Here is a 19,059-nt window from a genome sequence, read left to right on the forward strand (position 1 = left end):
AACAATTACCCACAATTGGTCAAAATACCCAGGGAGATGACTATTAATATTTTGTTCTATATCCTTCCATCCTACTTATATCGTACCTTCTATTCATTCTAAGATATACATTTTCCCAAAAACTCTGACATTGGGACATGTCTTACAATCAATGGTATCTTACAATATATTGATAGCATTTTTCTTTCTTAATGGAGCATTCAATTTAAAACTAATCATGTCAGGATTGATAAAATCTAGTACGTTTGTATATATGCTTTTACATAGTTAAAAACATCTTGTTAATATACTCTTTTAAAACTACAGATGCATTTTACCTGAGTTTTCAACTTATCACAGTTCTACTAAGTCTCTATTTTGAGCAAATCTGACACTTAGAGCTAGCCATCCGGGAACAGTAAGCAAATATACAGAGAAGTGGAAAGGTGCTGTGGAAAAGCGTCTCTCTGCATAAGAGAATGGTTATTTTGAAAAACACAGTATTGACCTGTAAGTATGTGTTAATGACTATTTGCTTCCTTCATAGCAGCAGCTGGATCAGTCTTTACTGGTCTCTGTGCAGCTGGGCTCAGAAGAACCCAGGGTAAGGACAGAGCATTGGAGTAAATAATGACAAAAGCAAGACGGAGAGGACAATGAGTCAATTCCATCAAAAACAAACCAGAAAACCTCTAATCACCACACTTTCCATTGCCTGGCCATTTGTGCCCTCTCTGTACTTATTGCATTTCCTACTGCAAATGCCCTGCCTTCCTGCAACACACGTTAACTGGCGATTGTCTGCACATGATTCTCAGAAATACTCGGTTGCTTGGGAATTGTCCCCAAGAGCAGGGGTAAAGAATGCAGGGGAAACCCTGTCTCTACTAAAAATACAAAAATTAGCCGGGCATGGTGGCAGCTGCCTGTAATCCCAGCTACTCAGGAGGCTGAAGAAGGAGAATCACTTGAATCTGGGAGGGGGAGGTTGCAGTAAGCCGAGACCGTACCACTGCACTCCAGCCTGGGGGACAGAGTGAGATTCGGTTTTGAATAATAATAATAAAAAAGAATGCAGGACTGGGACTGAGGAGACCCAAGTTGGGTTCTGGCCCTTCCCTGGTCTTGGTATCTCGATTATAAAATAAGATGTGGGCTGGGTCAGCAATTTTCAAGAATGGGACACACGTCTCAGGATGGCAATCAGCCCCCTGGGAAGGAGTGAGGAGGACATGATGTGGGCCGCTCAAAATAAAGCAATACCTTATTCATTTATTTTAATTTGTTTTCAGACATCATATTGATTTTGCAATTTCAAGCAGCAGTAAAAGCAGGCATGAGGGGTTTTTTGTTTATTTGCTTTTACGTTTTTCAGATCAGGGCAGGGATTTAAAAGTGACCCTGAACGAAATGCTCTCTCAAGTTTCTTCTAGCTTTGAAGTTCAAATAACTCTCTAAGCTAAAGACGTTCATTGGTGACACTCACCAGGCCTCTGCAGCGATCCCTGAGAACCCTCAACACGAGGCTAAATACATCTCTTCCCATGGAGTCCAAGCTGACACCTCAAGAAGACCTGTACACCCAAAAAACAGGAGCTCAAAAAGGCCACTCAGGGTTCAAAAGGAACACACAATGCTTTTCTATCTTTATTGTTTCCTGAGCAAATTTACAATTTATTTCATTGTCCATATACCATAAGAAGTATACTATTAAATTATTTCTTCCATTTTTCCTTTGCAGTCATTCCATCTTAGAAACAAAACATGAAAACCTTTTTCTTTGCAGAGCAGGTTGCTGACCCAGACACCGCGCTTCCTGCAGAAGTTTTCTTTTATTCTCATACACTCTGGAGTATGTGTGCCAAGCATGTCTTTATTTCACTGACAGGGAGGGACAGTGGAGTGTGGGCAAGAAGTCAGGGCTAAGGGAAATGAGATGATGGTAGAGAATTGACCTAATAAGAGACTAAAACAGATGTGACTAGGCACTCGGTGGGGACACTTGGGAGGTCAGCAGGAAGGCCCTGCGTTCAAGGAGGGAAACCTGATGGCCTGTACTGTCTCTGTACCGTTTAGAAACACCATTGGTTTTGGAATCCCAGAGCGAGGGCTCAGTCCTGTACCAACCGCTAGCGGACCTTTCCTGGAGGAAGTTCCCTCTCCGGCCTGCTGAGAACCAGCCACTTGCCTCCTCCCAGCATCTCACCTAGGCCCCAGGCTGTTATTAAAGATTTTACTCCCTCTATTCAGGCAGCTTTTCACTTGCCTGGGAAGTGCCAGGGAAAAGCCAACCTCAAGTTGTCTACTTTCCTGTGGCCTTTGTACCATTCCCACCCCTGCCCAGTCCCATCCCTAGAAGGACTTCTGAGGGGCTGGCTCTCCAGTAACAACTTCCACCTGGTCCCTGTGGCACTGGCCACTCTGGCCAGCAATCATGCTGAGAAGGGCTGAGAGCAAAGGATGGAGGACAGAAGAGAGTTCAACTTAGAATAGCTTAGGAGAGAAAAGATGCTGGAGAGGCAGGGAAAACAGAAAACAGAAGCAGGAGATATTACGTAAGAAGGAGCAGAATTTAACAATTAATTAGCTTTGTGAGACAGGGAGTCAAAACCAGATCCCTGGGACTGGGAGCAGAATCTACTGTAGCCAAGAGAAGAGACAGCCATGGCGTGGGGGAGAACCCTGACAGGGAGGCTGGGGGCTCTGAGGGTGTGGCTGAGCACTGGTCTGAGAACAGGGGTTAAGAGCCGGCATGGGCTCTGGCCTCCTACCCCACAGTATCTAAACTTTTTTAAAGTGAGGAGGGATGAGGCCACCCTCAGCCCTGTCTGACCACAGAGGGGCATGGTGGGGATAAATGTAGTAAGAGCTTCGAAGCCATAGAGCTTTTAAGAGAAAGCCCTTGTCATGGATAAACCCAAGCATCATCATCATCACCAAATCCCAGCCCTGGCCTAGTCCTCAGAGCCCTGCAGAGAAGCTGACAGTTTGCTAAACATTTCTCACTTGCTCCTCTCAGTTCTGTCATTTTGCCTCTTCTACCAACATCTAATTTGTGCCCCCCACCCCCATCCCACCCCCTTAGAAGGCACAGTATGCACACACAGGAGGAGGAAGTACTTTGAAGCACAAACAGGAGGAGACGCTTTCTTGAGGTCAGAGGGCAGAGTAGGGTCAAGTTACCAAACTTCTCTAACAATTCCTTTGCAAAGCTTCCAGAGCAACAAAGGGGTGACAGGGGTGAAGGGGATTAAGGGGGCGATGTGACTGGAGAGGCACTTCCTGGTGCTACCTGTGACCCAGCCTCTGTTCTGGGGCTGAGACAGGATCTGAAGTTAGGAGCAGAAAGCCAGGCAAGAGGCCCAATTTCCAGGGGGCAGCCAAATGCTTCCATAAGCATCCCAGTGCCTTAGAGTTGGAACAAAGGTCCCCTAACAGTCTTCATTCCACAGTTCAGGTGACTCTTGGAGGCTGGACCCTGCCTCACTGCTTCTGTGAGGCTGTCTCTTCACTCTAACGTCCTCCACCACCTCCCCAAAGAACTCCTGGCACAAACTTCCCTTCTCTCCCCTTACCTCCTCTCTCCTCCAGCCCCGTGTTTGCATGTTCTGCAGGGTAAAACAAGACCAGTGTGTTCTGGTAAAGGTACTTCTGCTTTACTCACAAGCTCACAGGTAAAATCAGGAGGACAGGAACAAAGAGGGCAGGGAAATGGGCGCTTATTGCCTCCAGTGCCCACTGATTTCATAATGGCTCACTGTTGCCCATCTGCTTCTCACCAGCAGAAATTCATCCCAGTTAGAAATACTCGATGAAGAAGAAGGTTTCCTGCACATCTACAGGGCAATAAGATGCTCCCTTGCAGACATTCTGTGCTTCCCATCTTTCACCACTTCCTCAGTGATGCCTCCTTGGACTGCTGGGTAAATCTGGGGCTCCTCCTTCTCCTGCACTCTCCAGCAGGGGATGTGATGGCTCATGTTCACCACTGTCTGTGGCACTAGAGTCTAAGCTCCTTAAGAGCAGAGACCTCAGCTGCTCTGTCTGTATTCTTAGCATCCCACCTAGGGTCTGGCCAGGCACTCAATAACATCTCAGGAAAAAAAATGAATGAATTCAGACCACGGAGAAGGAGGAGAGACTGCTGGTTTAACAGCTCAGCCGCTCAGATTTGAATCCCCATGCTGTTACTTCTTACTAGTATAAGCCTCAGTCTGCTCATCAGTAAAATGAAGATAAGAGGAGTACCTACCCTGGAAAGATTAAAGTGAGGGTTCAGTAAGATGGTACAAAGAAAGGCCTGAGCCCTGATCTGAGATAATCAGGTAGGAAATGAGAGGCAAATGCAGACTTTGTTTGTGTTACAGCAGTTGCCATATAACTCCTGAAAACCGGGAAAACATAACCACCAATTTGGTGTGGGGGTTGACTAAGCACCATGAGGGCATGGTTATGTCCATTTAACAGCAACGAGGGGCACGTGCATGATGCCCAGGGGCTGAGAGCCTGCACTGCAGCCAAGAGGGGCCAGCGGAGTCAGCAGGAGATATCAAAATCACAACTCTAATAGAGAACTTCAAATGTGAGACCTTCTCTCTATTTGCCTCTCCTTCCAATTGTCACTCTGCGGTCAGGAACTGAGGCATTCCATCAGACTCTGAATCCCTTTTGCTTGCTGTATATAAGGCTCCAATCCATCCTCCTCCCCTTGCTCTCACCTCAGCAGTGCTGCCCACAAGACACCACCCACACAGCTCTGCCAAGACTAATTCATGTTCTTCAGATACTCCTACTGCAAGTTTTCTTTTTCACAGAATGAGTGGCTGAAATCACTTTTAATGTTTCACAAAGCAAACAATCCTAGGAAGACTGGGTGGGGGGTAAGAGGAGAAAAATCAAATATAACACAGAACAGCCTGAATAAAGCATCTTTATATTACTGGGTTCTCTGTAATTTTCACATCAGGCATTGTCTTTAAAATTAGGAAGTTAAGTGAATGAAAGGAGGGCTCCTTCACAGCCATGCTCCCAAGAAGACCACAGTCATACATCACAGAGGCAGCCCGCAGAGCTGCAAAACGAGATGCAAATACAAAGCTCTAAAGATAACTGTGCGGGCACAGCTCACTGCCTATCCCAGCACCCACTGCCCATCCTCTTCCCCCCTCCAGCTCAACTACAGAAGCTAAAAAGCCCAAGCCTGCTTTCCTAGTCTCCCTTGAAGCTGGGGGTGGCCAAAACACACCTGGGGCTAACAGGACATCAGTGGAATTCTACTGGGGATTTTTGAGAAAGTTTTTGTTTTCCAGATAAAAGGAACAGTTTTTGGCACTGCCCTTTCTGCCTCTTTTCTTTCTTTCTTTTTTTTTTTTTGTAGAAATGGGGGTCTCGATATTGCCTAAGCTGATCTTGAACTCCTAGGCTCAAGTGATCCTCCCACTTCAGCCTCCCAAAGTGCTGAGATTACAGGCATGAGCCACTGTGCCCGACCCTTTTCTTTCTGTCTTAAATGGAGACGCAATGTCTGGAGCTGCAGCAACCATCTCTCCATAAGGTGACAGGAAGACAGGGCCAAGAGAACTACTGAGATGACAACTCAGAACCCTATCCCAGTTCAGTCTTGGCAGACTGTTACGTGGGTACAGTAATTTCCCATTTGTTTAAGCCACCGTATCTCAGGTGTCCAGTTGCTTGCAGCTGAAAGCATTACTAACTGATTCAACATCTCATCCCTATCTATACAGGAGGACTTCTTCACTAACTCAAGATGATTTTTATCATACCAGGTTTTAAAACAGATGTCCTCCCTCACTCAATCTTTGAAGTTTTGGACCTAATTTCCCAAATAATTTTCCAAATAATCCAAATAATAATTTCCCTATTATTTCCTATATCTACTCAAATATCTCCTGGCCATTTCAAACTTAAAAGGGTCAGGACTATGTCTCTTCCAGGACTCCCTATCCCAGTAAGCAGCTTAACCATTCATGTGCTATTCAAGCCAGGGTTTCCTCGATGTTACCATCTCCTACATACTGTTTTCCAACATATTACCAAGCTCTATGGATTTTGCCACCTGAGTATTTTTCTACCTACTTACTTATCTCTACTATTCTCACCCATGTCTAAATTTTGCATGCCTGGACCATTGCAATAGCCTTCTAACTGGTCTCTCTGCATCCACACTTGCCCTTCCTTCCACAGTGATCTTATAAAAACATAAATCTGACCATGCCATTCCCTTCCTTAGAATCCTTTAGTGGTTTCCTATGGTCCCCATGGTTAAAGTGCAAATTCCTCAAGACCTAAAGACCTTGCCTGATCTAGCCCCTAAACATCTCTCCAGCCCTATCTTGAGCCTTTCTGCTTGGCTCTTTTAGTTTAAGCTACAGTGTCCTTTCAGTTTTTCAAACCCATCATAAACCTCTCTGTTTTAAGGCCATTACACATGCTGTTCACTACATAGATGTGTGAGGGGGGAGCTTCCCTGAAGTTTTATGTCTACATAACCCTTACTTATCCCTCTGTAGCCCAAAGAGTGGATTTTTCATTTCAGATATTAAACTTTTGTATTCTAGATTTCCAGCTGGTTCATTTTTTTTTTTTAAGTTTCTACTGTCGCCTGAGATTCCCCATCTGTTCATTCATTATGACCATGTTTTCCTTTAAGTCCCAGACAATTTATATGATAAATGTCTTTGGTTTTATTTACTAATTCCAACATCTGGGTCATCTCAGGGTCTACTTCTATTGGAATGCCTTTTCCCCCTCTTGATTTTAGGCCATAATTTCCCGCTTCTTTACAAGTCTAGTAATTTTAATCATATGTTGTACATTGCAGATACAACCTTGGGAGTCTGGATTACACTGTCTCCCTTTAAAGATGTGGAGTTTTGTTCTGGAAGTTCCTTTTGAAACACTCAGGCTTATTTTATTTTTTTATTAAAATGAGTCTATTTTGATTTTGTCATAAGTCTTAGGGTGTCATCCCTACTTTAATGTATGGCCTTTTTTGGGGGTCTCTACTATATACCCTTAGCTGTATATAGTATATATACTATATACTCATAATGCCAATGTTTTCCAGTACTGCACAGCCTCCTCATGTCTGTGTCTCTGTTCTGTTCTCAGTCCCATAGCATTGATCTCTGTTAGGCTTCATGGAGTCTTGCTCTCCCTCTTCTCCAGATTTTCAGAGCAAACCAAGTGCTGACCTCGAAGACAGTTTTTTCAATACATCTGCACAGGAGTTCAGCAAGAAACAGGCGAGTCACCATGGTAACTAACCATTTCCACTGAACAGCTGAAAATTCACAGCTGACAATTTAAAGAATAATGCTCCTCAGTTAGGTTATTACATTTCCAACTAGAGGCAGAGGTCAAAACAAAAGAGCTAATTAGGTGGCCTCTCCAACAATGCCTATAACAGAATCATCTGACAGGTCCAAGAGGTAACCAAGCATCCCTCCCAGGAATGTAGTGGACCCCAACTGTCAGCAGATGGGGGTTCCCACTGCTTGGGGTGATAGAGAATGCAACATCCTCAGCTTTGTTCTTCACATTCAGTCTCCAATATTGCTGTGCTTAAAAGGAACAAGGCACCATGTTAGCAAGTTCTAATAGCACTTCTCCAAATCCATATGCTATTCACTGCTGCATTCAGAATAAATGAAAATGGAAAAACAGCCTCATTTAAGACATGTCTTTTGCATGAGGAAACTAGAGGTCATATTTCTGTATGGCACTGGTATTTTGAGTTGGTGTCCTACAATTCTAATTCACAGAGTTTTGTAGTGATCACGGGTTATTGAGAACCTTGTGCTTTCTTTGTATATAAGAACGACAGTATTGGATCTAACCCAGAGGCCATTTCAGTCAATACCCACAAAGCAACTCACAGGCCACCATGAAAGGGGACAACTATCCTTCTTATGGTGACTACCACAGGGGAAGAACAACATGACATACCATAAGTAGTCCTTCATGATGCCCTTACCTTTTCAGACCCTACTTACATCCAGTCTCATGCATGCATAAGAATACAAAGGTCACCAAATTGCCATGTGAATGTCCCTAATTTCCTTTAATCATTTCTCTCTGGAGTTTCAGGGAGCGACCCCTCAACTCCAGCACCTTGAAACATGGTAAGCTCAAAGAGCACATTGCACAGAGTGGTCCCAACACGTACAGAACCGATTTTTTGCCCAGGCTCTTGGTGATTTAATAAGCAAGTCCCTACTTTCAATGCTTGGTTTTGACTTGAATCTCTGAACATGGAAAGAGCTAGAAGGCACCTTAAAGACTGCTTGGTCCAACCTGCTCATTGTATTGATGAGAAAACTAAGGCCCAGGAACCAGTTTATCAAGCTTTAGCACCTGCCTTAGTTCATTTTCACTTGGCCTTCCCTGATGGAGGCCAGCCATCTCTTCACTTCTTCTAGATAATCTCTTCTGGACCTCCATTGAAAAATTTAAGAATGTGAAGTCTAGAGTTGGGTGGGAAAGACATGCACCAAAGTTAATAAACCAAAGGTCCATTTACTTATCTGAGATTCCATTCTATCTTTCTGGAGGTCTCATCAGAACTACACAGTTGAAGACACTTTTCTCTCTCTCTTTTTTAAAAGGCCACCTCTCTCTTTTTTGAAGCTTTATCACTGATACAATTATGGATGATTTTTGACCTCTGTAGCAGTGAGTTGAAAGGTCAGCAAACAATGGCCTACAATGACCTCTAGGTGCTATACTTGACTTACAGTTGAAGATACCAGGCCATCACCAGCAGAGTGAGTGATGAGGCTCAGCTGCTTCCTGTCTGTACACCCATGGCTCTGAGCCCCTCCTAGAGCTCACCCCCCACAGTGAGGCTCACTCCTACCCAGAAGCCTTTGGTGTTGCCTGCCAGCATGTAAGGCATTAGTGGGGAGCCTCCAGGCTGACACTCACCTTTGCATAAGCAGTTGTCTTAATAAACCACTGTCTGAGGTACTTCTGCTCCACCTTTGCTCCAGAACGCCATGAATAGCCATGTTCGTCCACCTGCTCATTGGCGAGCACTGTTTGATCCACTGGGTCCCAGTTAACCAGGGCCTGTATAATTCATGAAACAAAATGGCACAATCTGGTGAGTACTTTTTTTTTTTTGGATACAGAGCGTCACACTGTCGCCTGGGCTAGAGTGCAGTGATGATCTCAGCTCATTGCAACCTCTGCCTCCTAGGTTCAAGTGATTCTCCTGCCTCAGCCTCCCGAGTAGCTGGGATTACAGGTGCCTACCATCACACCTGGCTAATTTTTGTATTTTTAGTAGAGATGGGGTTTCACTATGTTGGCCGGGCTGGTCTCAAACGCCTGATCCACCGGTCTTGGTGTCCCAAAGTGCTGAGATTACAGGCGTGAGCCACTGCATAGGTGAGTACTCATTTAATGAGACCATCCTGAGGTTTCTTACATGGGAGAAGGCCTGCAAATGCAATGGCTCTGCTCCGTGGAGTACTGCTTGGTAAAGAAACCACCTGCAAGTTGTACAAAGAACACACTGATTTCCTCTGTGCTTCCATCTTATTAGAACAGGCTTGGGAAAGAAGACTTTAAGGATGTGTCTAACTCAACTTTGGTATCTTAATATGAAAGGATGAACTTTCAGGATGGAAAATCTTAGCAAGCAGAATAAAAGAAGAAAAAATGGTACCTATTTAAAATTTAAGGCCGGGTGCGGTGGCTCAAGCCTGTAATCCCAGCACTTTGGGAGGCCGAGGTGGGCGGATCACGAGGTCAGGAGATCGAGACCATCCTGGCTAACCCGGTGAAACCCCATCTCTACTAAAAAATACAAAAATCTAGCCGGGCGAGGTGGCGGGCGCCTGTAGTCCCAGCTACTCGGGAGGCTGAGGCAGGAGAATGGCGTGAACCCGGGAGGCGGAGCTTGCAGTGAGCTGAGATCCGGCCACTGCACTCCAGCCTGGGCGACAGAGCGAGACTCCGTCTCAAAAAAAAAAATAAAAATAAAAAATAAATAAATAAAATTTAAACAGAATAGGATTATTTTAGGGAAATAAATCTTCAGTGTACAACTCGATAAATGTTTACAGTTATATACTCATGTAACCATCACTCATTTCAAGATACAGCACATTTCCAGCACCCTAGAAAACTCTGCTGTGCCTTCTACCAATCAACGCCTGCCCCCACAATGGCAGCTCTTCTGAGCTCTGTCTCCATGGATTCATTCAGCTGACAGAACACATAAAACATGTAGTCTTAACTATTATGAAGACTCATTCTCTCCATAGAGTTCTAGTTAGTGTTTATCTTCATTTAAAATAAATACCTCTGTCATCTACATTCACACCTTTATGACATTCAGGTACCACTTGGTACAAAGAAGGGAATGAGTACAGAGAGATGTGTTGGGGACTTAAAATATCCTGACTTCGTATACACTTTTTTGTAATTTTTTTTTCTTTGAGACAGAGTTTTGCTCTTATTGCCCAGGTTGAAGTGCAATGGTTGCGATCTTGGCTCACTGTAACCTCCACCTCCCGGGTTCAAGCGATTCTCCTGCCTCAGCCTTCCAAGTAGCGGGGACTCTAGGTGCCCACCACCACCCCCGGCTAATTTTTGTATTTTTAGTAAAGACAAGGTTTCACCGTGTTGGCCAGGCTGGTCTCGAACTCCTGAACTCAGGTGATCTGCCTGCCTTGGTCTCCCAAAGTGCTGGGATTACAGGCATGAGTCACCATACCCAGTCTTAATTATTTCTTTTTAAAAAATTATTAATTGAAAAATCATAATTGTATTTATGGAATACAGTGTGATATTTTGATATATGTACACAATGTAGAATAATTAAGCTAAAAAAACATTTTTTGTGGTGATAAATTTACTCTTTCAGTTATCTTGAAATACACAAAACATTATGACTGACTAGAGTCACCCTCCTGTGCAGATCTCAAAATGTATTCCTGTGTCTAGCGGAAACTTTGTACTCCTGACAGGACTTCCCATTCCCTTGCTCCACCCCTACCCCTCCAGCCTCTGGTAACTATCATTCTACTCTCTACTTCTATGAATTCACTGTTTTTTAGGATTCCACATATAAGTGAGATCACACGGTATTTGCTTTTCTGTGCCTGGATTATTTCACTTAGCATAATGTCTTCTAGATTCATCCCTGTCATTCCCAAATGACAGAATTTTATTGTTTTTTGAAGCTGAATACTATTCCATTGTGTATATACTCCACATTTTCCTAATTCATTCGTCCGCTGATGGACACTTAGGTTGATTCCACATCTTGGCTACTGTGAATAGTACTGTAGTTAACATGGGTGTACAGATATCCCTCCGACACACTGATTTCAATTCCTTTGGATATACTCCCAGAGGTGGGATTGCTGGATCATATCGTAGTTCTATTTTTCATTTTCTGAGGAACCTCCATACTGTTTTCCATAATGGCTATAGCAATTTACATTTCTACCCACAGTGTACACAGGTTCTGGAAGGGTTCCACTTAAAATAACAGGTAGAAAGGACCAAGTACTGCTTAGGAATGTAGACAGTTCATTCAAGAGGCATCTCCCCACTCCAGACAACCCACGCACAACTAAAACTGTATGAAATAATAAAAAAAAAAAAAAGTAGAAAAAGAGCACCCCATATCCCTCCACCTCTGTCTCTTGTCCCTGGCAAACCTCAGAGGATTTGGAAGAAGTGAACACTTGGTACTGCAGATTGCAAGAACAAATAGGACCGTATTTTCTTATCGACATTTCCCACATGGCCTGGCATCTCTCAGGTTCTAGGTCACAAAATACAATGAGGAAGGTGTGTTCCTAAGAGGTTTGCACATCATAATAAAACCCAAGCATCGAATGAAAGACAAAACAAAACAAAAATAAAAAAAGCAAAACACAAAGGCAATTTCTCCCCCTAGTGAAAGACTTGGAGGAAAGGGGAAAAACACCAAAAGAAACAGTGTCTCAAAAGATGCATCAGCTGTGAGAATCCACAGGATTTCTTTCTAGAACTCTAATCCACCTCAGCCACAGAGTTGCAGATTCAGGCTCAGACTTTCCAAGAGTGGTTAAATTAGGAGTCATCAAAATCCAGGGCCCTGGGGCTCAGGGAGCACAGCACCTGTAACTCCTTGAAGCCCTGGAGTTGCTTCCTAAATCCCTTTGCTCAGGTCTCCTCTCTTGGACAACTGTCTCTGTCAATAGCTTCCCTCATCCAGCAATCCTGGATTTCCACATTTTGAACATTTACTTGGATGAACATGCTGATTTTTAAGCAAGCACAGCCTTATGAATAGGATATAATTTCTGGGCAACTTCACTGACTCTATTCATTTCCCTGGTTGGCATTTATGTTATCTATCACCTACTGAAGCCAATTCCATGTTCCTTTGTAGTTAACTAGCCTTATTTGTAAAATAAAGTCAAGCCTGTATTGAAATGAACCTTAAATTAACACTGAAATCATTAAAACACTTGCAAACACACTGAGCTCTGGGTAGATTTTACCCACTGCTTCCCTCGCAATAGTTATCTGGGAATATCACAGAATTGGACATTCCAAAGAAGGTAATTTCCCTGCTTATTAAAGGGTTAAACATTAGGACTAATATTTTTTGCTTGAGTGATTTGTGGGAAACTTTTAGGAAGCATTTTAGAAATGCACCTCATAACACAATTACAAACACAAAGGAGCCATGTTCATAAAGGGTCAAATCTGCACAGTGATTAGTCGGAGCAGGGATTTTTGTCTCTTCTCTCCACTCTTCTTTGCCATTAGGCTCTTGGAGTTGTAGGTGACTTTGGGCTCCCTTGGGGATTATGTGGGCAGTATTCTCCTAATTTTGTGTTTATCAGCTTTCCTATCTGTGACACAGCAGCTGTGGGGCTTGCTGCCCCAGCCAGCCCTACTGTTTCAAACCCTCACGCCTCTTATCTCATTTTTACCATTTCTCCTCTTCCCTCAGATCCTCCTTGCCTTGCCTCCCTGCCTCGCCCTTCACACAAGGTGCCTGTCCCTTCTAGATCACACCCACCACCAGCATGCTTTTGTCTCTTGGCCAGCATATCACTCCTCAGGCCCTTGTCTACTCTCCATTGTTTTCCCCGCCTCTCTCCTCAAGCTCTGCTTTTCTTTTCTTTCTTTTCTATTCTTTCTTTCTTCTTTTTTTTTTTTTTTTAATACTGTCAAAGACCTTTTCTGAATATACTGTCAGCTTCAGGTTCCAGAAGGCTAGTAAAATATATATTTTAGGGTACTGATTTTTTTCAAGGTCTATTAGCTTCCTTCTTGACAAAGCATGCTTAACTAAGGAACATCACATAGGTCTTATAAAGTAGCACTCAAAATCAATCTTGTTCCATTCCATCCAGAATGGGCCTGAATTTGGACTAAGTCCAGGGGAAGCCCACAAAGCTACCATTTGTTACTGTCACCACATTCCAAAGCCACAAGGAGGCACAGTGGAAGAGGTGCCAGTATGTAGCAATTCTTTCAGTATGCTTCCTGAAGCCAAGGCCACACTGCAAACTTAGCTTTACCTAGTGGGTAAATTAGCACCATCACTAGCTGCTATTAAATTCATGTAGATAGCTAAAGACAGACTCATAAATTAGGGGACTCTCTTTCATTCCCTAGAATGTCCAAGCATAATAAACCATTATTCTTTCTAATAACTATATCCACCATCCAAGGCTAAATACCAGCACAAGACTGATAATCAACGAGTACCATACAGGAAAAAGAACTTTGAAGAGAGATCAACAGGACTCCAGATAAGCAACTCCAGACAAAAAATGCACAAGGAACTAAAAAAGCAAGAACAAACCAAACCCAAAATTAGTAGAAGGAAAGAAATAATAAAGATCAGAGTAGAAGTAAATGAAATTGAGACTGAAAAAAAAAAAAAAAGACCAACAAAATAAAAAATTTGGTTTTTGAAAAGTCACAAAATCAACAAATTTTTACCTAGACTAGGAAAAAAAGAGCCAAATAAATAAAATCAGACAGAAAAAGACATTACAACTTTTACCACAGAAATACAAAGGATCATTAGAGACTATCATGAACAACTATACATCAACAAATGGGAAAACCTAGAAGAAATGGATGAATTCCTTATACACACATAACCTACCAAGATCGAACCATGAAGTAATCAAAAACCTGAATAGAACAAGTAATGAGTTCACAGCAGTAATATAGTCTTCCATCAAAGAAAAGACCAGGACCTGATAGATTCACTGCTGAATTCTAACTAATACCCATTCTTCTCAAACTCTTCTAGAAAGAGGTAATTCTTCTAGACTCATTCTATAAAGCCAGCATTACCCTGATATCTAAACCAGACAAAGACATAACAAAAAAGAAAGCTATAGGCCAATATCCCTAATAAATAGAGATGCAAAAATCCTCAACAAGATAGTAGTAAACAGAATTAAACAACACATTAAAAAGATCATTCACCATGATCAACAGGGATTCATCTCAGGGATGCAAGGATGGTTCAACATACACAAATCAACAAATGTCATGTCATATGACAAAACCAAGGACCAAAACACATAATTTCCATAGATGCTAAAAAAGCATTCAATAAAATTCAACATACTTCGTGATAAAAATAAAAATAAAACACCTCAACAAAATTAGGTATAGTAGGAACATACCTCAACACAATAAAGGCCATATATGACAAGCCTATAGCTAATATCACACTGAATGGGAAAAAATTGAAAGCCTTTCCACTAAGATCTGGAACAAGACAAGGATTACCACTTTCAACACTTTTATTCAACATAGTACCGGAAGTCCTAGCCAGGGCAAGGAGGCAAGAGAAAGAAAAAAAGGGCAACTAAACTCGAAAGGAAGAAGTCAAATTACTCTTGTTTGTAGACAACATGATTTTATCTTTAGAAAAACCTAAAGATTCTAACCAAAAAAACTTAGACTCGATAAATGAATTTAGTAAAGTTGCAGGATACAAAATCAACACACAGAAATCAGCAGCATTTCTATATGTGAACAATGATCAATCTGAAAAAGAAATCAAGCAAGTAATCCTATTTATAAGAATTACAAATAAAATACCTAGGAATAAATTTAAGCTAGGTGAAATATCTCTAAGGAAAACTATAAAACATTGATGATAGAAATTGAAAAGGACACACAAAAAGTGGAAAAATATACTATGTTCATGAACTGGAAGAATTAACATTGTTAAAATGCACATACTACACAAAGTGATGCACAGATTCAATGCAATCCCTATCAAAATATCAATGACATTCTTTACAGAAATAGAAAAACAACCCTAAAATCTGTATGGAACCACAAAAGACCCTGAATAGCCAAAGCAATCCTGAGCAAAAACAGAACAAAGCTGAAAGCATCACACTACCTGATTTCAAATTATACTAAAAAACTATAGTAACCCAAACAGCATGGTACTGGCATAAAAGGAGACACACAGACCAATGAAATGAAACAGAGAACCCCAATATAAATCCATGCACTTATACAGTCAACTCATTTTTGACAAAGGTTCTAAGAACATACATTGGGGAAAAGACAGTCTCTTTAATAAATGTTGCTGGGAAAACTGGATATCCATATACAGAGGAATGAAACTAAATCCCCATTTTTTATCACATAAAAAAATAAACTCAAAATAGATTAAAGACTTAAACGTAAGACCAAAAACTATGAAACTACTAGAACAAAACATTAGGGAAATGCTACAGGACATTGGATTGGGCAAATATTTTTTGGGGGTAAGACCACAAAAGCACAAGCAATAAAAGCAAAAATAGACAAATGGGATTACATCAAGCAAAAAAGCTTCTGCACAGCAAAGGAAACAATAAACAAAATGAAGAGATAGCCTACAGAAGGGGAAAAACATTTGCAAATTATTCATCTGACGAGGGATTAATAACCAGAATATATAAGGAATCCAAACAACTCAATAGCAAAAAACAAAAATCCAAACACTCCAATTAGCAAGTAGGCAAAAGACCTGTATAGACATTTCTCAAAAGAAGACATACAAATGGCTAAAAAGTATATGGAAAAAAAAAAAAAAGTTTAACATCATTAATCATCAGGGAAGTGCAAATCAAAACCACAATGAAACATAATTTCACTCAGTTAAAATGGTTTCTATTAAAAGACAGAGTAATGGATGCTGGTGAGAATATGGAGAAAGGGGAACCCTCATACACTGTATGAAAAACAGTAAGGAGGTTCCTCGTAAAATTAAAAATAAAACTAACATATGATTCAGCAATCCCACTGCTGGGTATATATCCAAAGGAACTGAAATCAGTATTATCGAAGAGATACCTGCACTCCTGTGCTTATTGTGGCACTATTCACAATAGACAAGATATCCAATCAACCCAAGTGTCCATCAGTGGATAAATGGATTTTAAAAATGTGGTATATACACATTATGGAATATTATTCATCCATAAAAAAGAATAAAATCCTCTCATTTACATTAACATGAATGGAACTGGAGGTTACCATGTGACATAAGCCAGGCACAGAAAGACAAATATCAAATGTTCTCACTTATATGTGAGAGCTTAAAAAAGTGGATCTCATGGAGGCACAGTGTAGAATAGTGGCGGCCAGGGGCTGGGAAAGGAAGGGGAGAGAGGGGGGATAAAAAGACAGTGGTTAAAGGGTACAAAAACACGGTTAGATAAAAGGAATAAGTTCTAGCATTTGATAATATAGTAGGGAAATTATAGTTAAAAACAATTTATTGTATGTTTCAAAATATTTAGAAGAAATCTAATTATTTCCAACACAAAGAAAAGATAAATGTTTGAGGTGATGGATATCCCAATTACTCTGATTTGATCATGACACACTGTATACATGTATCAAATATCACATGTAAAATATGTACAACTATGATGTATTAATCAAAAAAAAAAAAACCCACAACAAAACCCTCTAAAACTACATCGACGGAATAGAACTTTTTAAAAAAGAGTTTTAAGAAAATGTTTTTCAAAAGGTGAAATTAATGTTCTGCCAAGTAGAGGTCTTTATGTTCATATTTGCAGCTGAAAATACTTTGTTTTGTGAAAGCAACAGCAGATTCTTTTTGCAACAGAACTGAACATTTGGTGGACAGTGCTTGTTAAGAACAAAAGACTTAAACACTCCAGCTATGTTTAGTAATGCTCTGCTCAAATACTATTCCTAAATGCTCATTTACCTGAGTTATTTTGGTTAAATATGCTTTACAAAGTATATTTCTAAAGTCGGTTAACTTTATAAAGTTTATTCCAAAAATTTGTATTTTGAAATAAACCACAGAAATAGAATGCTAATAGCAATGTTTTCTGTTTCAAGGCCAATTTGAAAATAGCTACCCAATAAAAGGAGATTGCTGTGGTCTGAATGTGTCCCCCAAAGTTCATGTGTTGGAAACTTAATCCCTAATGCAACAGTGTTAAGAGGTGGGACATTTCAGAGGTGATTAGGTCATGAGGCCTCTGCTCTCATGAATAAACTGATGTTGCTATCACGAGTGTAGGTTAGTTATCAACAGTGGGCTTGTTATAAAAGTGAGTTCAGCTGGGCATGGTGGCTCACGCCTGTAATCTCAGCACTTTGGGAGGCCGAGGCGGGCAGATCACCTGAGGTTGGGAGTTCGAGACTAGTCTGACCAACATGGAGAAACCCTGTCTCTACTAAAAATACAAAAATTAGCTGGGCGTGGTGGCGCATGCCTGTAATCCCAGCTACTCAGGAGGCTGCGGCAGGAGAACTGCTTGAACCTGGGAGGCGGAGGTTACAGTAAGCCGAGATCATACCATTGCACTCCAGCCTGGGCAACAATAGCAAGACTCTGTCTCAAAAAAAACAAAAAACAAAAAACGAAAAACAAAAAAACAAAAAAAAAACAGTGAGTTCGGCTCCCCCTTGCTCCCTCCCTCACTCTCACTCTCTCTTGCCCTCTCACCTTCCACTGTAGGATGATGCAGCAAGAAGGCCCTTGCCAGAGGCCGGCACCTTGATACTGGACTTCCCAGCCTCCAGAACTATGAGGAAATACATTTCTGTTGTTTATAAATTACCCAGTCTCAAGTATTCTATTGTAGCAGCACAAACCAACTAAGACAGAGAGCTACCTGGAAAAAAACCAAGACTAAATCCTGCCCAAGCAGCAGTGTGGGGGTGGAGGCAACCTAGCAGGCCCTCCCAGCCAGAGCTGACTGGGAGCAGCCTAGTGTGGATTTCTCCATCTGGTCATGTGTTTTGGTCTTTCCCTCATAAACACCATCTCTTTTTAGTCAAAAAGCCAATATTTGTTAAAGAATGGAACACTATTTTTTACCTCAGTTCTTTCCTCTCCCTTTTGCCTTACCCCAGTAGGCTGATGGGCTCAAAGGATCCTCTTGTCTCACCGTCTTGATACTTGAGTAACTGGGATTAATTTTTTCCTACTTTTTGTAGAGACAGGGTCTCACTGTGTTGCCCAGGCTGGTCTTGAACTCCTGGCCTCCAGCAATCCTCCTGTGTGAATCTCCCAAAGTTCTGGGATTACAGATGTGAGCCACTGTGCCCAGCTCTGACTTTTTAAACACTATTTAATTTTAATGATTTTAAACTTAAATTCACATGTGGCTAGTGGCTATCATCCTGGACAGTTCTATGTCACACTACGATGCTCTTGGCTCATCTCCTACCATTCCAAGTCTTATCTACCATTATTGAGGTCCCACCATAACAAACACTTCCATTTCTCAGGAGACCACTGTGATCGCTGTTCTTTAACTATTACCTTTAATCTTTCCAAGAACCCTGTGTCTTCATTCATTTTCTGCTACTGTAACAGAATAACACAGACTGGATAATTTATCAATAGAAGTTTATTTGGCTGATTCTGGAGGTCAGGAAGTCCAAGAGCATGGTGCCAACATCTGCAAGGGCCTCTGCGCTGCATTATCCCATGGCAGTAAGTAGAACAGCAAGTGAGTGCATGACACACACGCACAGAGAATTTGGCTGAACTCGTCCTTTTATTGGGAGCTCATTCCC

General features: G+C 41.6%; 1 protein-coding gene across 3 annotated transcripts in view; it reads right to left on the bottom strand.

The window, feature by feature from the left end:
- LARS2 (leucyl-tRNA synthetase 2, mitochondrial) overlaps nucleotides 1–19,059 on the bottom strand; it is a 160,739-nt gene that overhangs the window by 82,976 nt on the left and 58,704 nt on the right. For all 3 annotated transcript variants that reach the window (XM_007983923.3, XM_007983925.3, XM_007983924.3), the window contains one exon: nucleotides 8,926–9,069. In XM_007983923.3, coding sequence (XP_007982114.3) covers nucleotides 8,926–9,069 — 144 coding nt within the window. The remainder of the gene's footprint in view (nucleotides 1–8,925; nucleotides 9,070–19,059) is intronic.

This window comes from Chlorocebus sabaeus, chromosome 22 (assembly GCF_047675955.1).
Source record: "Chlorocebus sabaeus isolate Y175 chromosome 22, mChlSab1.0.hap1, whole genome shotgun sequence".
In the NCBI taxonomy this organism is placed as follows: Eukaryota; Metazoa; Chordata; class Mammalia; order Primates; family Cercopithecidae; genus Chlorocebus; species Chlorocebus sabaeus.